The sequence below is a fragment of the Mangifera indica genome, chromosome 1 (assembly GCF_011075055.1).
Source record: "Mangifera indica cultivar Alphonso chromosome 1, CATAS_Mindica_2.1, whole genome shotgun sequence".
Taxonomy (NCBI): Eukaryota; Viridiplantae; Streptophyta; class Magnoliopsida; order Sapindales; family Anacardiaceae; genus Mangifera; species Mangifera indica.
This window is the reverse complement of record NC_058137.1, coordinates 3,744,021-3,767,875: the sequence shown is the minus strand read 5'-3', so window position 1 is coordinate 3,767,875 and position 23,855 is coordinate 3,744,021. Positions and strand designations below refer to the sequence as shown.

General features: G+C 33.4%; 2 protein-coding genes across 7 annotated transcripts in view; both read right to left on the bottom strand.

The window, feature by feature from the left end:
• LOC123200447 (protein SHOOT GRAVITROPISM 6) overlaps positions 1 to 21,254 on the bottom strand; it is a 29,795-nt gene extending 8,541 nt beyond the window's left edge. For 4 of the 6 annotated variants that reach the window (XM_044615674.1, XM_044615817.1, XM_044615735.1 and 1 more), the window contains exons 1-30: positions 21,095 to 21,254; positions 20,923 to 21,013; positions 20,781 to 20,835; positions 20,556 to 20,687; positions 19,576 to 19,647; positions 18,131 to 18,221; positions 17,922 to 18,017; positions 17,698 to 17,776; positions 17,547 to 17,610; positions 17,015 to 17,118; positions 11,625 to 11,730; positions 10,394 to 10,483; positions 10,162 to 10,239; positions 9,904 to 9,971; positions 9,726 to 9,825; positions 9,509 to 9,631; positions 8,723 to 8,806; positions 8,496 to 8,561; positions 8,190 to 8,288; positions 7,539 to 7,613; positions 6,903 to 6,962; positions 5,535 to 5,624; positions 5,202 to 5,323; positions 4,233 to 4,362; positions 4,082 to 4,161; positions 3,442 to 3,577; positions 2,508 to 2,589; positions 798 to 943; positions 609 to 689; positions 407 to 507 (exon numbers count right to left, since the gene is read on the bottom strand). In XM_044615674.1, coding sequence (XP_044471609.1) covers positions 407 to 507; positions 609 to 689; positions 798 to 943; positions 2,508 to 2,589; positions 3,442 to 3,577; positions 4,082 to 4,161; positions 4,233 to 4,362; positions 5,202 to 5,323; positions 5,535 to 5,624; positions 6,903 to 6,962; positions 7,539 to 7,613; positions 8,190 to 8,288; positions 8,496 to 8,561; positions 8,723 to 8,806; positions 9,509 to 9,631; positions 9,726 to 9,825; positions 9,904 to 9,971; positions 10,162 to 10,239; positions 10,394 to 10,483; positions 11,625 to 11,730; positions 17,015 to 17,118; positions 17,547 to 17,610; positions 17,698 to 17,776; positions 17,922 to 18,017; positions 18,131 to 18,221; positions 19,576 to 19,647; positions 20,556 to 20,687; positions 20,781 to 20,835; positions 20,923 to 21,013; positions 21,095 to 21,134 — 2,741 coding nt within the window. In that variant the 5' untranslated portion in view covers positions 21,135 to 21,254. Of the gene's footprint in view, positions 1 to 406; positions 508 to 608; positions 690 to 797; positions 944 to 2,507; positions 2,590 to 3,441; positions 3,578 to 4,081; positions 4,162 to 4,232; positions 4,363 to 5,201; positions 5,324 to 5,534; positions 5,625 to 6,902; positions 6,963 to 7,538; positions 7,614 to 8,189; positions 8,289 to 8,495; positions 8,562 to 8,722; positions 8,807 to 9,508; positions 9,632 to 9,725; positions 9,826 to 9,903; positions 9,972 to 10,161; positions 10,240 to 10,393; positions 10,484 to 11,624; positions 11,731 to 17,014; positions 17,119 to 17,546; positions 17,611 to 17,697; positions 17,777 to 17,921; positions 18,018 to 18,130; positions 18,222 to 19,575; positions 19,648 to 20,555; positions 20,688 to 20,780; positions 20,836 to 20,922; positions 21,014 to 21,094 lie in introns of those variants that run through there. The other 2 variants (XM_044615886.1, XM_044615968.1) reach the window with 2 other exon arrangements.
• Positions 21,255 to 22,536: 1,282 nt separating this feature from the next.
• LOC123209658 (histone H2B.3-like) lies at positions 22,537 to 23,186 on the bottom strand. The gene has a single exon (XM_044627788.1). The coding sequence runs from the start codon at positions 23,096 to 23,098 to the stop codon at positions 22,679 to 22,681; it is 420 nt and encodes a 139-aa protein (XP_044483723.1). The 5' UTR covers positions 23,099 to 23,186; the 3' UTR covers positions 22,537 to 22,678.
• Positions 23,187 to 23,855: the final 669 nt, after the last annotated feature.

Genomic DNA, 23,855 nt, shown 5'->3' with positions numbered 1-23,855 from the left:
ATTGGCCAACTTATATGTTTCCTTCACAGAAAAATGCAGAATCAATATTTTTTCAGAAAAGGTTTTAATAGTTGAGGGTATAAAAGATATTTCAAAAGGTAACATCTATTTTGTATGGAATATTAACAAGGGGTTCCTGATAATTTAAAAAAAAAAAAAGAGAGAGATATTAATAATATTTTACAAAAGTTCAGGGGTTCCTTAAATTTTTGCACTAAATATATTTTCTAATTGCTTTAGATATACTCAGCAATACAAAACAATTAAGACTCTACAATAAGCTCTACGGGAGTAGCTGGTTACTCTCAAAGCAGATGGAGCTGAACAAAAATTGTAACAAGAAGAAACATGTGATGTTTTCCAAGAGGGCATTCACAAAAGCATAGACCTCCTAATTAAAGAATACCTCATTAGAAGAATCGCACATAAAAGAGTAATAAGGTTGTCAATAAGTGGATTGACAACTTCTATCGGGTCATTTGGTAATGCAAAGAACCCTAAGGTGGCCTGTCAAAGTTTTTAGAGCACTTCCGTTAGACTGTGAACAAGGTGATTATGAAAATAAGTGATAATTGTTAATGATAAATAATCAAAAAAAATAAATGTACCTTCATAACACGATTTCTTGTATCAATTGTCAGCTTTGGCTCCACGGAAACCAAGGTAGTACACGCACTTAGAGCAAGGGCCTGAAGAATAACCAAGATTGAAAAATGGTCAAAAGAAGTTCAAATATGAGTTTCAAGGACAAGACATTAATGCTCCTATACATAATCATTCCAATGCAATTAAAACACCTGAGTGCGTAGAAGTTCAAGACTTGAATCAGCAAAATCATCATTTTCATCTACGCCCATCAAAGTTAATATGTAGTCGAGCAACTGGTCTCTCCTTTTCAAAGGGAAAGATGCACCATTTTCTGCAGCATTAATGACAGCACGGCCTGCATGATAACCATTCCTAAATGTGATATTTTCATATATGATATTAACAATATTTATTAGAGAAAATACAATAGAAACGGAATTACTTGCCAATTAAGACATCTTCACAATATTGAGAACAATAAAATATTAGAAAACAGAATCATTTGCCAATTAACAGGCTTTATGCCACAGATTCAAATTCAAGAAGGTTGTAAGAGAAACTATACAAGTTCTAGCTAGGGATATGCCTCCTCGATTCTAAAATTACATAACTATTCTTCACAGTGCTCCACATGCTACGAGAAGCGAATCTTCCACTACCAGGACGATAACAAATACATTTTTTAAAGTATGAAAGAACTGAAAAGACTAGCGTTGATAAATACACCGACAGACCAAACATCAATCTCCCATTTCTACCCTAAAAGATAAAAGCTGTACTTGGTTAACTACACTATTCTTTGATTTTGACAATTGAGTTGATTTTGTTCCTCAGCATTTTGCTTTCTGGATGATGTGATGATTGAAAATTAAAAACCAACTGCACTAAAGCACAGCCTTGACTTCTAGTTTTTGGCTCTAAAGAACAAATGGGGATCTACCGACCCACTCGTGTTACCCTAAGGAGATAAGTTTGCAGTAGGAAGAGAATAAAACAAGAAACTAAATTTTTTTTTTCATTTTTAATAAGAAACTCAAAATGTGTTAAAGTGGGAAAAAAAAAAGAAATTGCTACATGTGTAAAGGGAACCAACCATCCTCAATAATAAATAAGGGCAACTCTTAGCATCCGAAAATATGCCAACAGAAACAGAACCCATTTCTCTATACAACCCCAACCCAAGCTAAACACTTCAAAAACTTTTCCCAATTGAGATGAACGAAGAAGAAATACTTCAGGTTGTTAAAGCATTTTATTAATGACAAAAAAAAACACAGTGATTTTATGTTTTTATTCCAGTGGCTATGAGTTTCAAGCTTAATCACTTTTACATTCAAATATATCATCAAAGGCATTAAGATGCTGACAAAGATGAGGAAGTTGTTCTAAATTCACCAACTAAATTAACCACCATCAAGCACGCAAAAGGTATATAACTCTACAACATTCAACTGCAATAATTAATATGAATTGCAGAAAACTTTCTTCAGCCCATTAGGAGTGTTTTTGTCTTTCTCTTGTTACATATGCATCTAGTACAAAACTTTGACAGCCCGAAACTCTTTTGCACCCCAATAAAATTATGCACACCCAATCTGTCACTATTGAAATTATACATAATGTCCAAAAATAAGCACTGAATGGAGAAGAGAAAATAAAATCCCATGCCAACTCAAACCAATCCGAAAATACGCAAAAATCATCCACTAAAAGTGAGCTTACAGAATATTGTGAACTCCAAAATGTCATTAATACTGTTTGACAGCAGTCTCATAAGGGCAACATGTAAGGAATTTAGTAAATGAAAGCACTGATAAGTCCATATAAATAACAATTCTCATTGAAATATGCGAAAAAAACAAGTATGAAAAAATTCCTAACTAATAATAACATAAAAACAGCAACTATTTAACACAAACCTAGTAAATCGATAGCAGTTATAACAGCCTGCTTTGCTGTTGGGTGGCGTACATGAAGAAGCCGTGAAAGCATATTTGTCCCCTGCAGGCAAGAGAAGCATATAACTAAGTTATCTATTGTATGAAAAGGGTCACACAAATAATAACACAATAAAACAGCAGAGCATGCACATTTAACTATAATCTACATAGAAAGCATCAACTTAAGAATACCAAAGGCATTGAGAGGATGGCTATTGGCTCCAATTGGCTGAAATAACTATTTTCTCTTAATTTTTTTACAAAAATTTAATATTATTATCTTTTTACTTATGTAATGCCTTGATATTCAACTAATCAAGATGATTACAAAGTAAAACATCTCCATCCACATTCCTACTGATTACAGAAAAAGAAAAAACGCTTTATAGAACAGTAAATTGTAAGTCCACTTTGGCTCAACTAATTATCTTCAGTTGATTGCAATTTGTTAAATGGAATCCCAGGACTCCACTGAGTAAGAGTAATAACCAGAGTTTTATTTAAATTGTTCCCATGATTCATCATGGGATAACACTGCACAATGTTGTATCTCAAAATAATCAAAGAGATAAGGATAGCATCCTCTAAACAGAGAGTGTTTCTGAACTTATATCTCAAGCAGAGATATCGGGCTTTGCTGTTTACTCAGTCAGTCTATTAAATTTATCATATTTTCCAATTTCAAAAATATAAGCTAGAAGAAAAACCCAGTGGGTAAACCATTTGATTTGGTAGTGGTCAGAAATTAAAGAAGCAAAAACATAATATTAGAGAGGCCACCCCAACAGCTTAAGCTCTGTGGACGAGCCCAACAAATATATATAGCATATTTAACTACAAACCCAATTAATATGACACTCCCCAAATGAAAGGATATCTTTAAGTCAAAAACACAAACAAAAGGGCGACATACAACAAGTGCATCGATTCTGGCTTCAATAACTGTTGATGGGGCATATCTTGCAGCATATCCATACATTAAAGCCAAAGCAGCATGTATATCATCAGATTCTTCCATTCTACGACCATCTGAGAAGAAAGATAATATTCTGCAATAGGTGAAAGTGCAAATAGTTCAGATCAAAGCCCATACATTCTCTGTGCATACTCACAGTTTGCACAATAAAGCCCGATCTCGGTGAGCAATTTTCATCAACAACTAAAATCCAAAAAACACAATTCAAAGTTCCCCTCGAATTTGTGGGAGTAGCTTTTTTGAATTTCTTAGCTAGAAAATTAAGTATCCGTATGCATGGTACTTGGTAACCATAAAATTTTTAGATTCAAGATTTGAAAGAACCACTGTGTAACATCTGATAACCAAAACAAAAATGGAGAAGAAAGAAAGAAAGAAAAAAAGGTCATCAATTTTGAGTTTTAGATGATTAGAACATCAAGATTCAACCTGAAACAAACGGAGAGGACAGACAAGGGGAGAGATCTTTCTGAAACCAGAAGAAAATCATATCACTCAATACATAATGCATGGGAAAACATTTTATTAAAGGTTGTTGGTGTAAGTACATCATTATCATTTAAGTATGGGCACAGACCTCTGAAAAATACTTTGCCCAACATTATCCAGAATAGCTTTTAGCTTATCCAGTACAGTGTCCAAGTGGGATGCTGCAACCTGGGAGCAATTTAATGGACGAATGATAAGCATCGAGAAACTGCATTTATAAGAATTAAACTCTGACTTACCAATCCCATAGCTTTTGCCAAACCAAGCCTGTTACTTGGAATAGCAATATTGGCTTGTTTGTACATCCAATCAATCTTATCACGAACATAAGCCCTATCATCAACTTTCTGAAGAAGAATACCCAGGCAACTGCAAAAGAAAAGATGAAATGACAACAACAGAGAAGACTCCAACAATACAAACTTCTAATTGAAAACAAGACTACAAAAAATTTTCCAGAAAAGTGAATAAATTGAAATCAGAAACCTATGTGAACAAAGCATCCTAAGATAAATACCAAATATGTCAACACTGCACACCTTGAAAAGTACTAAAGCAAAGTGAATATATAAAAATATAATAAAAATACAACATCTATCTCCCTCCCAGTTTGGTGAGAAAGAAATCTATCCAACCTGCAACATAATGGATTAGTTTCAAGATTAGACTAGGTAAAAGAAGCCCCACATAAAGCTTGTTTAGAAGCTAAGATGCCCTGGATCATCACATAATCTTGTGATTGACTTCTCATAGACAATGTAGTTGCCTTTGAAAGAGGTAATAAACCAAACCTTTTCAAGATACACTGTTTCTTAGGTGATTTGGATAAAATTACTTACATTTTATATGACAAAACAGAAGAAAACAGTAGCAAGTTAGCAGTATAAGTCCGTTTCCTCTTCACTTTGCCTTCAATTGCTAAGGAGCACAAGGATTCTTCTTTTTTTCATCTCAATTGGGAAGTGGTTCTGGGCTAATTTTATAGTTTGTGATCTATTTTGATTAGTCACTACATATAAGTGTGTAGATTTCTTTGCCTTCCCAAGGCTTTTTTAATCTCATGGACATGTAGTCCTTAGTTGTAACTCCTCAACTGGTACTTTTTTATTACAAATTCCCAAGAGTTTTTTTCTAGTGCCAAAAAATAATAAGCAATGCTTCATCCAGTGTTTCATTAATTCAAGAAAGAAAATTCAAAAAATTAATACCGGTGAAGAAGTGCTGAATGCTCATCATCAGGTGTATAAAGCACGTATTGTTCAGTAAATGCATATCCAAGAGAAATCACCCAAGCAGTGTCTTGAATTACATCCAAAGATTCTGAAAGAAACTGTCACCAAATATCAAAAAAAAGACATCAGCTTACCAGTTGTTGAAAATGGCCTTTGACATTGTCATGCTTTCTTATATAACATTGTCATGCTTTCTTATATATTATGACAGCAGCAAATTAAATATAGAGGTGAGTTAACAGATTTAAAGGAACTTCCTCTCCCTAAATATAAAAGATATATATATATATAAAAGCTAAAGCTTCTTACATTGATTATCATGTCATCCCATGTCTCCTGGTATGAAGGATCCAGCTTTAGGTCTTCTGTATCACTAACATATGCCTTCATTTTTGGAATCTAGAGCTTACCAAGGATGACAACCATTTAAATTCTATAGCAAACCATTTACTTTACAAGCACTTCAAGCATGGGGGTTAAAAGAGATATGATTGAAAATAAATTGCTTCATGAACAGAATCATAGACTCGATATTTTTAAATTACACAAACAAAAATAATGACAAGAGTAAATAAAGCAATGGTAGTATTAGCAGTAGCAGTATCAGCAGTAGTAGTGGAAAAAAAAATTATATCCCAAAAGTCAATGATGTGGCAGCTAAATGACCAACTGTTCACAAAAATCCACTCTGCATGGATGGATTCCAGCTTTTCGCTTCTTTTAGGAACCAGATCAGAAACCCAAAGAAAACCAGAGAAATAACAGCAATCCAAAGAAAAGCTAGTAACAAACAGGGAAGAGGAAAGCTTAGCCTGTGTGATATTGATTTAAATTAGAGAAATACAAGTCAAACAATACTCAGAGAAAGAAAAATAAGGGTTAACACAAAAAAACAAAAACAAAAAGAGCACTGTCGGTTGTTCAAGGAGTCACCTCCCCAAAGCCAAAGCTTCCCAATCCAAACCCCCACCCCCCACCCCCCACCCCTTATTGCCCAAAGCCTCTCCATTTTATTCCTTAGACATAACAAATTGTCTCAATCTCCCAATCCTAGTTGGGCACATGGCCCTTTCCCATGAATGGAGAATCACTTGGGATATTTGGTCTACGTGATCCCCAACACCAACAACCACCCCTCTTCTAATACACCTTACAATTGGGGGTCTAACAGCTTCACTTTTGGATTGCCTCAAAAGAATTTTGGGATCTTTATTTCTTCTTCATTTGTCTAAACTAAAAGGAAATTCTAGGTTATTTTAGTTTTTATATTCAGGTTTTTGTTTGGCTGGTGTTTTGGGCATCATTAGTGGACATAGTCTATCGATCTTCTTTCTTTTTCAGGCTTGTCCTTTAAATATTTTTTAGCACCATCATCTTAATAATTTATCTTAGTTTCTTAACAGGAAAAAAAAGCACTAAATTTTAAAGTTAACAGATCCTAGTTTAACCTGGGGTCTGCTAATTTTTTTAAGGAAACTAAATAAAACTAACAAGTACCAACTCTGTGCATTTCCATAATCATTGTTGTCTGGAGGGCAGAGAGTCCAAATACTTTTTTAGTTTCTCTATACTCCATAAACCACCATATGTGTCTGTGCTCAATAGAACATGAACTTCAATTTCTAATGAATTTTTTACCAAAAAACATAAAAATAAAATAAATAAAAGATAGTTTACCTCATCTTGCCAAAATAAGTTAATGTTCTTTGGAAAGAGAGGTGCCAGATAATAGAGAACCTGCAAGTACAAAACGGGGGTCATTTTGTCATTTAAAAATAACCTATCCATTCCTTGAACTGTTACACCAAGCTACATGATTCCCTCAAAGTGTTATGAGGAGCTTCATAATAAAACATAATCAAATATTTTGGACAATTCTTTGTAATGTAAAGATTCTGATGTCTGCACATTAACCACAGAAAAACAGTGGATCTAAAATCCCTTTATCTTTGGCTTGACATGCCCTCTTTACACTTATTAGCCTTTCCATCTTTCATTCCATGTTACCTCAGCCAAGAAAGTGCAAAAACACATTACTCACTCACAGTATAGAGATAGAGGAAGCAAGAAGAAGAGAACTTAAACCTATTTGTTAGGATGAAGAGATGAGAAAAGCCCAATATAATTCAGAACCCTGAAACCTAATAGATATTCAAAACAAACTGCTCCCTTCCATTATCTAATACTTTTGTAAAACATGGTGATAATGCACCTCCTAGATTTTATCTTGTACCTACACCAATGCCCAGCAACAATGACACTTCATTTAAGTTTTGTAAACTGCCTATAATAATCAGTGTAAGGAATGCTTACCATCAAAATATGAGTTGCCTGTTGCTCCCTAGCCAGAGGATCATGCAAGAGCACCACCAATCGAGCAAATAACTCCTGAATACATCATGCACACCCAGATAGATGATTGACAACTATACAAGTGGTCGGCTAAAAAGTGAAACATGACTTTGTCATTGCAACAACTCAAGCCTAACCAAGGAGACTAGACTGTACAAAGTTGTTTTAGAACTTCAGGCAAGCCTCCTTCACCCAAGATGACTCCATTTAGTCAAGGGAACTTAAAGTATATAAATTGACTGAAGCTCTCATACACTAACAATGTGGGATGTGATAAACTTCCCATCTTATGAACTTGGCTCCTTGTGAGGTTGCTACACCACACAATTGGGTCATGAGCCTTCTCTAATACCAATTATAACAGCCTAGACTCACCTATGTAGCTATTCTCCACTTTGGGCCCAGCCAGCGCATGGATTTTTTTTCAATTAACATGCAAGCTTTCTTCACCCAAGATGTCTCCATTTAGTAGAGAGGGCCCAAGGTTTATAATTGACTAAAGCTCTCATTCGCTAGTAATGTGGGATGTGACATATGACAGTCATAGATATCAAAAAATAAACTTTTTCTTTTTCATGCACACTTTTTGATAAGGGGCATCAGATATTCTACCTCAGGATTTGGAATACCAGCACGATCTTTGCACTCATCTAGCATGGCATTGCTATAAGAAGATCTATGTCTACATAATTCTGAGATGCATCTGCAAACCTGAAAAGAAAAAATATATGTAAACAAAGTTTAAGAACGCCAAATCCAAATCCACCTTCCAATAAAACTTGTTTACAGTATCAAACATGCATCAATAGCCAGTAGACATGAGAACTAAAACTTATTTGCTTGCCCCTATCAACAAAAGAAATCATTTGCTTGCATAATTTTTTTTTAAAAAAAAAATAGACACATAAAACATCTTACAGTGGCAGATGTGCCAGTATAAACTCGTGGAATGATCATCTTTAATAGAAAAGGCCAAAGAATGTGCTGCACAAAAGTTTAGATATCAATAAGAGATCATATTATGAGTGAAAAGTTAAGGGCATTCACTAAGCACAGTGAGATGCCCTTTAACAAACTATGCTCTCACTGATGAGAATAAAATAAGCAGTAGACTATGATGACTGTTAAAAGACAATGATATCTACCTCCATCTCAGGAATTGTAAAAGTTATTAAAAGAAGGCCCTTTTCACATATTGCTCTTAGCTCTGCTGGACCAAATATCCCTACCTTCACCAGCAAAAAATTAGTATTAAATTGCAATATTTTATCAATAATGAATGCATTTTAGGTGATTGATAGAATATTTCAAAGTGATAGAGGTCACCCCAACACCAAACTTGACCCTTGAAAGATGATGCACCACAATTAGCTGATTCTCACTGTCATAATAACATAGTTTCACAATATTCTTTTGGTAAGCATGTTGCATCTCAACAGAATGTCTTTGTTCCAACCAATTGATGTAGAACAGATAGGAATGATGCAAAGGACACTATCCTTCTACATTTTAGGATTGAGTTGTCTGCCTTAAATTATATAGAACATATAGGAAGGATCCAAAGGACAATTTAGACATTATCTTTCTATGTTTTAGGATTGAGTTCCCTAAGTTAGATAAAACTTTTATTTTATTGCTTTAAACTTTTTATTTCATTGTTTAAATAGAATTTAGTTTCATAAAGATGCTTGGTATATGAATAAATTTGACTATTAGTTTTCTCCCTATTTGATTATTTCTTACTCTTCTGGATTCCCCCTTTGTTGTTCTCCCTAATCTATCCGTCTCTGTTTTCTCCCAATTCTCTCTTCTTCTCTATTTCTCCTCCACTTCTTTATCACCAACTTCAACCAATGTTAATATAATTTTTTCCACCATAAAAAAGTTGGATGTAAACCTTCAATAGTTTTTACAATGAAAGCAAACCCTACCTTGGAGCTCTCATGGTCATATTGATCCCGATCTGACAAAGCACAATGGCGTACAAGATATTCAACAAACAACTCCCCAGAAGGACCAGTCAAATAGCAATGTGAAGCCATGACCACAATCAACTGCCAACAAAGGATTACAAAATTGAGAAGAAAAAGAAAGTGTCTCACAAACAATTTAAGCACTATAAAGACTGAGCAGTCCACAATCACATACCTCAGAAACAGCCTTTTGGACACCTAAATTTTGTTCATCCAGTAAGGACTTCACCGCTTCAACAAGCAAAGGTCGTTTACTATGCCAAGCTTCAGACGACCTCCAAAAAGAAATACAAGTCAGGTCATGTAATCAAATAGGGATTAATGAGTATTGACTGAATAGGCAGAGAAGATACCTTGGCAAGAGGTGCTTTAGAACACAAAGTGCACCGAAAGTCAAAGGTTCTTCCTTTAGCCGGCATTTCTGCTATCACAACATGTAGGATCATAATATGCAATACACCATATAACTAGGCCATATTTTAAACAAGAAAGAAAAACATCCTAAATTACTTGTCGTTCATACAAGAAAAATAACAATGATTAGCATCGTGTTTGCAACAAATGATGCATCTCTTAAAGTGTAACCAAACTACCCTACAAACGACACTCACATTTAGAAGGAACAAAAATAAATCGTCCGGGTACACCAAGCCAACAGTAAGAAAACACCGCTGAACTTCATTATACGTCTGCAACACACAAAGATACAAGATAAAATAGAAAGAAAAACAACACAAGTGAGGGGCAAAAGAAATCTTGAGGCAGATATGATAAATAGAATTTGTAATATTCAGATGATGACCGTTCACATAAAGACTGGCACCAGCCAGTGAAGAAGATGACCTTTAGTCCCACTGAAAAAGATGAACTCTCTTTACAGTCATTATAAATGCAAACCACAGGAAGCAGTGTTGATAAGATAACTGTGAGGTCCTGCAAATTTAAATATGATCTATCAAAATAGAGCCTAGCAATTAATTGTGTATCTATATTTCCATAGTCAAATAAAACTTGCAATGAAAATCTTTTACTTCAAAAATGAAACCAAAATTGGAAGCAAATCAGCCATACAAAAAGAAAAGAGGAACATGGTACTCTAAGCATTCACATAAAATGACTACCTTAGTTGGACCATCTACCTTTTAGCTTGTTTTCCGGAGAAATAACAAAGCTTTATTAAATTTTCCTCTCCTGTCTCTTACTCGCTTTTAAGCACTAATTTTTTTGGGAAAAGAAAAAAGAAGAAGAAATTTACCACTGCATGGATTCTTGTTGTCTAAAATCCCAAATCCCTTCTCAAAATAAAACAACACTTCAATTTTAATCCCCTTACCCTCTAAGAAGGTGAACTCAGATATGTATTGTCACTTTATAGTGTTTTTTCATGTATCTGATTGCCAATTCCTTTTTGGTTGTCTATGAACATCCTTCTTTCTCTTACCTATTTTCATAACCATAAATATAGTCTGCCTGTATCATAAAAACACACCTTGTTTACAATGATCACACTGTCACCAAACTATTTAGGTCATTATATTTCTCCAAGAGTTCTTTTTTAAAAACAGAAAGTTTCTTTTTCATTTTCTAATTTACAGTGTTATTTTTTTTATCAATAATTTTAAATACACAACAATAGAAAATGATATGCAACAAATAGCATTATCTCCACACTAACAAGAGTGAAAGACACAGAATTACTAGCAATTTTGCTTTTTTAACATAGCATTATCATGTCAGTTTGTAGATAATCACACATAAGTTTTGGTTAATCGTCACAGAGCTGAATTATGTCAGATGTCAGAAGAGGGAACTTCCAATGAATGGCTAAACAGCAGCAATCACCTGATGAATACAAAATATAATCTGATTATAAAACAAAATGAGAAATCAGGAAAATAAACTCAAGCTTCCTCCATTATACATTAATAAAAATTGTTGTTTGACTTTAGAACACATCAAAATTTGACTTGTAGAAGTTAAACTTAATTAGCAACTACAAAAAGAAGTGATGATGATGATGATAATTAAAACTAAAACCAATATAGTTGGGATAATTGAAAAACATATGCAGTACCTCAAAATCAAGCAAGGGAGGACCTGTTTCTGAAAGTAATGATGCGTTTAAAAGATTGTAAAGACTACTTGTTGCAAGAAGTGCAGTATATTGATCTCTTTTATACCTAAATAACAGAAAATAGAAATAAAACATAAGCTGTAATCTCTATTTGATATTCCTGACAAAGACAGACAGCATATAGTAACTGTGCATGTTTCTTTGTGTTTACAAAAATAGATAATAGTAAATCAACAATACTATCATAGAAAACAGTAGCACAGAAAACACAGAACACATAATTCACTGAGAAAATAATGTATCTGGTTTGAACAACTTGTGATTATACGTGTTGGCATGATCATAGGCAGAAAATTAGAGATAGTTATCTCTTATAAATCATTGACCTTAAGGAAATCAGAATCATAGATCGTGCTGATTAATGTTTTATTCCTACGATCATGAGATCGGTTCCCATATTTTGTAAATTTTGTCGTATACAAATACAATAGAGAATAGGAAGCAACCTATCCCAATTCTGTCCATCTCTTCTATCTTCTACCTATTTCTTCTACATGGTATCAGATCCTAGATCTGCTAACCACCTTACTTGATTCTTTATCTTTGGCCATGAGGTTCTCCAGCAGTTTTGTCTCCTGTGGGCATTATAGTCCAGCAAGAAGCTGTTTTTTACTCTTTTTAACAGATCTCTTGAAAAACGACTGAGGCAAAGGCTTATTCCAATTCCACCGCAACATCTGGTGGATCAAATGGTGGAAAACTCATAACTCAGTGAGAATTCGTCATTGTAGATCAGCCCAATAAGGCTCAATAGAAGCAATTACTTGGCCAGGCTTGCTCTTGCAAATCATTCATTAAACGTTGTTGGTTAAATGATTATCTTACTCAAACAAAGGGGCTGAAACCCAGAAATGCTACTGCAGTGAAATAATGGGAAGCTGAAAACTATTTGGTCATGCCTTCACTCAGAAACACAATGGAGCCTAACATCGCCATAGGGTATCTGCTATTGGAGACAGCTTGGAAAATCTGGAATGCTGCTTCAAAGACTTACAGCAAGGTGAGTTAACTATAGCTCAATATTTCCTTGAACTCGGTATTGTTTGGCAAGAATTGAATTATTATCAAGATTTTCAAGCTAGGTATGTTGAAGATGCAACCACAATTCAAAAGGTGGTGGATAAGGAAGGGTATTTGATTTCCTTGTTGGATTAAACATTGAGTTTGATGAAATCAGAGTGCAAATTCTTGGCCAAGATCCATTTCCTACACTAAATCAGATGTATTCGTATGTTTATCAAGAGGAAAGCCGAAGATACGCAATGCTTCATCCTCTAGTCAAAATAGGTAAGCATATTTGTTCAAACTTCTCAAGGTAAAGGACCTTTAAATCAAAGCTTAGATTACACCAAAGATTCTCTACAATGTGACTATTGTGGAAAGAATAGAAACATCCAAGAAACCTGCTAGCAAATTCACAGGTGTCCTGACCAAGGAAGAAGAGGCAAGAAAGAAAGATTACTAAGTGCATTTGGTTTGAAAAATCTCTTATTACCAAAAATGAAAAATTACCCCAAAGATTGATTACTTAAAAGATTACTAAGTATAAATTATTATTATATTTGATAAAAATTGGTAAATATAAATAATTATTATATTTAGTTGAATGTGATAAAAGAATATTAAAATATTATTTTACTTACATGTCTTTGGGTGTAATTATTCCAAAATATTCTTTATGTTTATATTATTTGAAAATGAAAGTATTTTTGTTCTAAAAAATAAATAAAAATATAATAGTAACAAAATCAAGATTACCTAGATAATCTTTTAATACTTAAAGTGAAGATAGCATTCAGATTACCCTTTATATTACTTGTCACATTACTATTGATAATAAATTATTACTGAAATTTGTTATTACCTAACAAATCAAATAAAGGAATATCAGTAATAAAAGATAGATTATCAAAATAACTTTTATACACCCTTAACCAAACACCACCTTAAAATTAATAAAAGTGATGCTCCTTTCTAGTGGTTCACTCTAATTTACAGGGTCCTAGTCAAGTTGTTTCACCTAGTGGGCACCAATGGTTTGTGAGTTTTATTGATTGTTACAATAGGACAACATGAGTCTAACTAATGAGTGTGAAGAGTAAAGTCACATCTTGCTTCAATACATTTCATGCAATGATATCTAGTCAGTTCAGTGCAAAAATCAAACTTCTGCAGTGTGACAATGGGCTGAATTCAATGAAAATTCACTTCCAGATTATCTATGGGATCATGGCATAGTTCACCAAACATGTATTAACACACCAGCTCAAAATGGAGTGGCAAAAAGGAAGAATCAACATCTTCTGGAGGAAAATAAAGAACTCTTGCTCACTATAAGGGTGCCAAAGGTGTACTAGGGAGATTCTATCCTTTTTAGCAAGCTTATTTTATCAACTAGAAGCAACTAAAAGAACTTGACTTCAAGGCTCCCTTAGAAATCTTACAAGGACTATTAACCTACATGATTCCTCAAGGAGTTTTCAGGCACTTGTTGATGTGTGTATTTTATACACACATTTACGGTTTTTAATTAGTTTGTCTTTGGTAAATTTTAGTTTATTTTCATTAATTTTCTTAATTTTAGTTTTCTTTTAAGATTTACTCTTATTTGACACTTTGAATAGATGATTTGGTAAGGTTCGGGCTTGATTGAGACAAGAATTAAAGAATCGGAATAAGAAAAGGGCGTGAATTGTTAAAGTGATGCAGAAGTCAATTATGGTCATAATCAATTCAATTATGCCCATAATTGATGATGGGAATTGAAAAAAAAATGCAGAAAACAAATTAGGGCCGAGTTGGCTTACTGTAAAAAGAAAAAATTCATCTCTTTATGGGGGAGAATGACTACGGCACCTTGGCGAGAAAATTTTCAAAGGAAAACCACAAGATCCAAGAGGAAGATTCAAAATTCAAGCTCAAGGATCAAGTTAGAGAGGATTTAGCCTATCAAGCTTGAAGACTCGAGAGTTTTCTCTAACATTTTTCTTCTTGATAATTGTTTCTCCTCTATTTTGAACATGATAAATCTTTTTTAAATTGATTTTTGTAGATTCATTACGATAGATATGAGTAGCTAAATTTCCTACCTAGGCTTTATAATGGATCTATGAATTTTTGAGATTGTTGATGGGTTTTTTATTTAATTTAATGTTGATGAAGCTTTGATTTAGTAATTATGAGCTTCTTTCTTGCTTGATGTTTTGGGTCCAACATCTAGTTTGTTTATAAATTGATTTTATATTGAAAGATAGATAATCAATTAGTTCAAGCAATTTCTAAACCTAAAATTTTTATTTAAAAATAAATTTAGGTTCCTTGTGGATTTTATAATCATCATAAAGGCTTTTAATAGGTCTTGATTAATACTTGACCATGAAAGTAGATAATTTCTTAATTTTTACACACTTAATCAACTTCAAAAAAAGAATTAAATAATTTAGGATAACAACCCATCAATTTCTCTTCAATTTATTGCTTTAGATCTGATCCGTTAACAATTACAAGTGATTCATGATGAAATCTTAAACCCTAGATATGTTTGCTTGATAATTAGTCATTTGATTTTTTGTTTTAATCAATTTCTTCATTGATTTTAATTAAATTGCTGCATTTTTATTCATTCTTCTGAATTAAATATTTGGTTTCTCTAACCAATTCAAATTACAAAACGAACTAGCACTTAATATCATTCCCTATGGGACCAACATCTTTATGTATTACTTAATTGACTCGTACACTTATGAGTCATAGGCAACACTTGCTTAGTTCGAGATCATAATAATAATCACAGTGGATAGGACCCAAGAGCATTCAAATGCTTCTTCATTTAGTATTCAATAATGTAGAAGCGTTATAAGTGTTATGATCCACACTCCAAAAAATTATGTGAGTATAGATGTGACATTCATAGAGTCTAAGGCTATTTTGACTTTCCATTGTATCCTTTCCAAGGGGAGAATGGGATGAATAATGAGTTGGTGTTTGATTCATCTATTTTACTTAACTTGGACAATAAAACAAGAAGATGAGACTAGCACTACAGATCAAAGGGAGACTAAAAATGAGGATGAGGAGATTAAGAAAGATGAGAAGAATATTCATAAGGTAGAAGTCCTTAACCTGTGGAGGAAAACAACAATAGCCATAAGGAACAAGATGGGAAGGAAAAGCCTTTGTTGAAAGAATCTAGTAGAAAAATGGCACAACATTCTATCTCTAATTTTATCTCTTACGAGTCCATATCACCGTCCTATCAAGCATTTGTATCAGGGTTATCCTGTAAGCCTATCCCCTCGAATTGGAAAAATGCTACGAAAAATCCTAAGATGAAAGGAGGCAATGGAAGAAGAAATAAAAGCATTAACAAATAATGACACTTGGCATCTTGTTTCGTTGCCCCCCAGTAAGAGAACAGTAGGATGCAAATGGGTTTTTACCACGAAGCACAAAGTTGATAGATCTGTTAATCGTTTCAAGGAAAGACCAGTGACTATAAGGTTCATTCAAACCTATGGAATGGACTATGAGGAAACATTCACTCCAATGGCCAAAGTGAACACCATTTGGAAATTTACTCTCTAGTGCAGTTTGGGTGGAATTTACATCAACTAGACATAAAGAATGCACTCTTACACAGAGACTTAAAGGAAGAAGTTCACATGGATATCCCACCTAGTCTTTCTCGTCAAAAAACTCTATGAAAGCTATGTAAACTTATGAAAGCACTATACGGCTTGAAGCAATCACCTTGGACCAATAGTGTGGCTACAAAGTTGTTTGGATATCAACAGAGAGGTGTAGACTTTACAATATTTTTTAAACATGTAAATGATCAAGTTGCAATACTAATCGTTTATGTGGATGATATAGTAGTGAGTAGATCACTTTGAAGAAATCTCCAAACTAAAATCCTACCTAGCCAATGAATTTGAAATTTATAATTTAGGAAGCTAAGTACTCTCTTGTAAATTATTGACCCTAACTAAGGAATTCATAGTCATTGTTCATAATAATTAATGATTCCATTTCTAAGATCATGAGATTGGTTCCCATATTTTTAAATTTTTTTGTATATAAATAGTTAAATACAATAGGGAATAGGAAGCAACCTGTACCAATTTAATCCATTCTCTTCTATCTTCTACCTATTTTTCTATAATATAATACAACATGCCATACCCATGGTCCAAAGGAAGTCAAGCCACTAACCTCTTGGTTAAAACTAAAGTCCTTAACCACTTAACCTAACCCTTAGGGTTAGAGAATATGTATATGCAATGCAACATCTTAGTAACTAGTTGAAACATTGGAGATAAAATTAATCTTACAATTCCAATATAGTGGGAACAAGTCTTGGCAAAGCACTCTTTAATTGAGTCCGCGCAATAAGACCAACCATTTGACCCAGCGCATCCACAGTTGATGTGCGAACCTATTACAAGTAAGAAATTTACTTCAAATGCAAGAAAATAATAATAATCTTCTTCATATTTTATTTTTTTAAACTTCTCTTCTTTACTTCAATTCTTTTTAATCCAAACAAAAAGCACATATACAATGAGTAGCACAATTCATACAATATGCAAGAACATCCAAGAGTATAGATGGGAAGAGGCAAGATGTTGCTAATTAAATTACAATTATATTCTAGAAGCAATTATTAGCAATCACATCAAGAAGTCCTAAAAAGCCATAATGTTGTCTATTTGCTCTAGCTTAAAAAACAAAATCCAAGAAAACACATATATAAATAATGGAAAAACATCCAATAACAAAATAGTTGTAACAAAGCAAAAAAGAAAAAAGAAAGTAATGAAGAAAAGAACACAAGAAGAGAAAAGAAAAAAAATTCAAGCAAACCTTAAAATCCCGTGACGTTGCCCAAGCTCTCAATAAAAGCTCAAAAGCAGAATTCAAAAATGACCTACACCACAGGAAACATTTAGTACATTTAAGTGATTGTAATATAGGGGCACTTGAGAAGTAAAACAAAACAGAACATTGAGCTCACAGGATGTCACCATCAAGAAAGGAATGTGAAGGGAAATCAAGACTGTATTGCCCAGCAGCCTGGCACCAACATTTAAATGCTGGAAATCCACAACAATTATGTCACCAAAAATGAGAGTTAGGTACGTTAAAACCAGCTTTCATGCTCTGGCTTACCGGATATGTAATCACACCAATATCAAATTGCACATATCCAACAATGGGGGAAATGTTCATTGAACATACCATTTGCAAATATCGGACGGTGGACATCTCGCACATTTCCAAGTACAGGCAGAACTCGTGACAGGACACCTTTCAGTCGTGGAGTGAACTGTAAAGCTTTGATTGAATTATAAAAATACAAGCAATAAATTAGTTTCAGAAAGCAAAGCAGACACAAAAGGAATCCAACCAAACAATAAACATGAAGAAAAGAGAATTCAGATGACAACCATCAGCAGAGGCAAAGTCTGCAAGTATTTGAACCATAGCTGGCAAAGCTGATATTGCCCCAGAAAAACAGAGAAATATTTCTTCCATCATCTGCCAAAAGCAGAAGCAATCCAGCAACAGACAGATTCAACAAAAGCAGTAGAAAGAGTGACAATGTCAATGCATAGTGTTTTGATATAGAGAATGTCAATAAAGAATACATTAAGAGAATAATCCAAAAGTTATAAGCCATTTCACAGAATCTTTAGACACTAATTCAAGCAACAATTTCATTGTAAATAAATGAATTTCAGTATTGTTTCCCCACCCCCCAAAATAAAACTTTAAGTAGCTATCCAACTTTATACAAAGATGGTGACTATAATAAATCCAACACATCCATAAAAAAACATAAACTGTGAGATGCCAATAGAACTATTAAACACTAAACAAACAGTACTACCATTTAGCTTTATTAAATTATACCTTTCACAATCCAGTTTTTTAATTTCTTTAGTTGCAACATAGATTACTAAAATGTTGTTTGACATTATTTTACAATAGAATTTCAACTGCTGACCCTCTGAGTTAAAATAATAAGACAATATGATTTCAAATTCAACTATCATTCATCAAATGTGAACACAAAGGTATGCTATAGACAGCAGCAAAAGCATGTCAAGTTCAGTGTGGACAGACTTAACCAATCCTTTTGTAATTCTTGGAAGCACAAATATGCCTCAGAGAGTTGTTTTCCACTGCTACCCCACTAATCTTTTCTTATGACAAACAAATTTTGTCTTGTAAGAGCAGAAGTTAATTCATTTTTTTAATTTCTTAAACTTGTCTATACTTTCATAGTAAATTCTCTGTTAGAACTCTTTACTTTTCTATATATCTACTCTTTCTTAGTGTATCTATTACTTTCTTATTCTCATGGTGTCCTTCTTCTCTCTAATTTGAATCAATTTAATTTGCTATAAGTCTTAAAATTTCACTTAACATTGTTAACTATTTACTTTGTTATCAATCATGTGACTCATGATGATACATTCTAGCGAGCATTCAATTTTTTTTTAAATTAAAAAAGAATAGTGATCTTGAAGAAAAAAATGGCAAGTAATAAAGAACATTTCCTCGTTCCAATAGAACTATGTGCACACACTTTTGAGTACACAGATGATGTGTCATCATGTGATTAGGTAATTATTAATTAAGAATAATGTAACACTTAATCACATAATGATACATCATTTATATACCCAATTGTATACTCAAAAATGTGTGCTTATAATATTGCTCTTCCTCATTCTAAGATAACAAACATCTGAAGAGATACAAACCAGAAAAAAGCCACCACAAGTCGTCCTGGGGTACTAGGGCATGTAGAGTAACTTCGCAGGATTATATTTACATCAACTAAGCTATTGTGTTAACAAAGGACAAAGTGACGGCAAATACTTACAAGGTCAGGCAAATGTGAGCCTATTGCAACAAGTAGCCCAGCAGCCGCTCTTTGCCAATCAGCATTTAGTTCCTACATCAATGAAAAGTGAAATGAATTTAAACGAGGTGATCCATAAATGGATTGATTAAATGTCGAAAGATGCACGTAGAAACAAAGAAGCATGACAAAGAAAATCCCAAAGTAAAAGCTAGGATGCGAGACATTTGTCCAATACTAAAACATCAGTTATGCAGCAGCCCTTTGCCAATCAGCATATAGTTCCAATTTTTTTGTTGTAAGTTGGCCCCACCAAAACAAAATCCTGGCTTGTCATTGACCTTAACCAGTGCATAAGCCCTAACTAAATGCAACAAGGCCACTCCACTAATGTTAACAGCTCTTAAAACATGTCCACAGATTTTAATGTTGAATTAAATGGCTTTCAGCCTCCCTTTACAAAAACCATTCAGCTTTCAATTAAGATTGCACAGCTTGATCCTCAGAAGTGGTATTAAAGTCCCAGAAATGTCTGCAGCATAAGGTCATGGGATCAATTGTGGAACGTCACGTTGGAGTATGGATTTTGGCATGATGTAACAAGGCCTCTCTGCTCAAGTGAACAACTCTTAGAACACGGCCAAAGAGTGCAATGTTGAAGGTGAAAGGCATTGACCTCCATCATTGGAGGCCCAATCACTTTTGAATCGAGAGAGAAAAGGCCAATCCTAACATAGTCAACAACAGCATAGTTTGTATGGCCATATTCCTTTAATATATATACTTTTATTTTGTTCTAATAATTACCTGTTGGTCCTCTTTTATTAACTAACCTCCATTTTAAGTTCCAACGACTTGAAATACAAGAGAACAACTTAGTAACTGATTTATTTACTACAAGAAATTATTAAAGTAAATTCTAATTCTCCCACCAATGAAACCTATAAGGACTTAAATACTGAAAAATTAACGAAGTATGAAATGGTGAGTAGGTAGAGAACCTTGGAAGAGATGATCTCGGCAGTGGCAATCTTAGAGAGCTTGGCCATGAAAGCTGGATCAACATCTTTTTTATCTAATGCACGAATCCCAACTGCCATTACTTGAAATATCCCAGCCATGTTCCCAAACCGCTGAAAACATTTTACAAAACCTAAGATTTAATTGTAGATTACAAGTAAAATTTTAAAAAATAAAAATAATAATAAATAAAAAAAGAGTCGTACCCGACGTCCTCCTTTAGAAACAGCATAGCAGCAATCAAGAACCAAGAGCGGGTTCCTGCAATTCAATTAAATTGAAGAGAATGAAAATTAGTGAAATGGGTAAAGAGATAATTAAAGAATCGAAGAATTGAAGGAAGTATACAAGGCGACGATATCTTTGAGAGACGACATGGATTCCCGTCTAACGAGAGGAGATTCATCTGCGAGTGATAAGACCAGGACCTGAATGGCTTCTGCAAGAAATAAAGGAAGTGTGATTGGATCATGAAATAGAATAATATGAACATCAAAACGAAGGTTGATATTGGAATAACCTTTAGCCGGAACGGGGATTCCTGAACTTGAAGAAGCCATAATAAATCAAGGTGACTGAAGAGGGCGAGAAAAGATGAGAAGGAAGATAGAGAAACGGAAATTGGAAATCGTACGGTTGGTGCTTCTAAATTCTACTTCTACAAATTACACCCGCGTTCCAATTATACCATATGGTAAAAATGCCTGAACATAACTCTCTCTCTGTCTCATGTGCCACCGAAATTTACCGTTAAAGATAGATAATTATATTTATATTTTGATAAACATTAGAAAAATTATATGATTTTTATCCTAATTAATATTATTAATGTAAAGTATATTTTTCCAAAAATTAAACTTAAAATTGATAATGATAAAATATAACTGCAAAATCCTACCGTGTTTATTGATAAACATCTATAATTCTAAAAAAGTATAAAGACTATTTTCCATTCGAATTTTTATGTATTTTTAAAATTATATTTATAAAATTTTAAAAAATTAAAATCCCATAATAAATTAACTCTTGTTTAAAATCCCAATAAAAATTAAAAAAATATTATTTAACAAAAAAATTTAAAAAACCACAGCTTATTAAATTTATCCTTTTCAAATTGAAAATTTAACATTTTTTTATCCAAAATTTAAAAAATTAATATTTCTCTTTTAAAATTTGCAAACAATCACTAAAAATAATGAATTTTATTATCTCCAACGACAATTTAAAACCTTTAAATGAAAAATATTGATTTTTCAAATTTTAAATGAAAAGAATAATAAAATTTTTAAACTAAAAATAATAATAAATAAAACTTTAATTTTTTAAATTTTTTATTAAATAACTATCTTCATCTTAATTCTGATTAAAATTTTAAACAAAAATTAACTCATATATGAGATTTTAAAGTTTTTAAATCTCATAAATATATTTTTAAAAACTTAAATTAGAAATAATCCATAGGTAGCCTTCTAAAAATATAAACCAATTAATTGTAATTTGACCTGAGTTAAATTATTTTACGCAATGAGAATAAGACCCAATTGACCCAACACATTGTTGTCTTAATATTTAAATAAGGTCAGACCACAAATATATTTATGTTATATTGTAAAATGTATATTTAAATAATATTATTTTTGCGGTCTAACAGCTGATCCAACCGATCAAACCGAAGACCGGCCCTATGAAAACTTTGGTAATTTGGTTTCCTGAAAGCAGCCCTTTTTTCCAACTTTTTTTCGATATAAAAATCCGCAATTACCGCAGTAAAGGAGATCTGATAAGATTAAGCATTGGCAACTAAGATTCAAAGATCTCCTGTTCAAACGAAAGTCTAACCTAACTTTCTTTTTTCAATGAAGAGACTCTTAATTTTCAAAATAAACCATTTCGTTTTCTGAAAACTTCCAACCCACCTGCAACATATCATTAGTGTCGAAAACCCGAGAAACAAACCAATCATTAATAACAGACGTAATTTCATTAATTACGAACATCCAATTGAAAATTACAAGCATTAAGAAGACTAGTAAGGTACTAATCAAACCCTAGAAACGCAGTTCAGTTACAAACTAAGCATAAAACCCCTAAATTCAGTCAAACCCTAAGAGCTAGTAAACTTAGTGACGGCTTTGGTCCCCTCAGACACGGCGTGCTTTGCCAGCTCACCAGGCAGTACGAGCCGCACCGCAGTCTGAATCTCGCGAGAAGTGATGGTAGGTTTCTTGTTGTATCTGGCGAGACGAGATGCCTCCTGCGCCAATTTCTCGAAGATGTCGTTAATAAAACTATTCATAATGCCCATGGCCTTGCTGGAGATCCCGATGTCAGGATGGACCTGCTTCAAGACCTTGAATATATAGATCTTGTAGGTTTCTACGTTCTTCTTTGTTCTCTTCTTCTTTTTGTCTGCGGACGCCGCATCCTTAGGAAGCTTTTTCTCGGCTCTTGGCTTCTTCTCGGCGGGAGCCTTCTCAGCCGCGGGCTTCTTCTCGGCGGGCTTTTTCTCGGCTTTCGGGGCCATTTGGAATTTGGATCGCTTAAAGACTTAAAAAATTGAAGAGAAGAGACTGTATGAGAGATTTGCGTTTATTTTTGTTTGTGATTGGCTTTCATATATATAGAGGACTGGAAAGGGATATGATTGGCTGAATTTAAGTGGCGCGGATCGAGCGCTAGATGCCGTTAGTTTTAAGAATACTGAACTGGATGGTTGAGATTTTATATTAGCACAGCGGGAAATGAGTAAACGATTTTGGTGAAAATTTTGTAAATCCAGGGTTCGCGCAAAAATAAAAGTGAAGGGCGGGATTGGTATTTTACGAGATGACAACGTGTCGATCTTTGTAATGAACGGCAGTTCCTTCCGCAGCTGACCACTCTTTTGTAGTAGAATTTGTTCTGATATTCTAGCATTTTTTCCAATATTAAAAAAGTATTATTTTGATAATAGTTATAATTTATTTAGAAATTCAGATTGAGTTTGGCCGAGCGAATAAGAGTTTATTTTTTAATTGGCACTATTTTTGTTGATTTATTATATTATAAAAAATTACAATAACCGATTATTATCAAGTTAATATAATAGGAAACATAAGAACTATTTAGTTTGAGTTTTTTTTTTTTTTTAATTTTCTAGTCTTTGCTTCATATGCCCATTCGTCTTGCAGTCTTCCCTTGATTTCACATCTCGTGATTTCAACAATCAACCAAAGTCCCGAAAATTGATAAAGATAAGACAAAATTTTTATCCACCACAAAGCACAATCATGAGAGTTTTG

Coding starts and splice junctions, on each gene's coding strand:
- LOC123209658 (XM_044627788.1), bottom strand. CDS start 23,098: ATGGCCCCGAAAGCCGAGAAAAAGCCCGCCGAGAAGAAGCCCGCGGCT.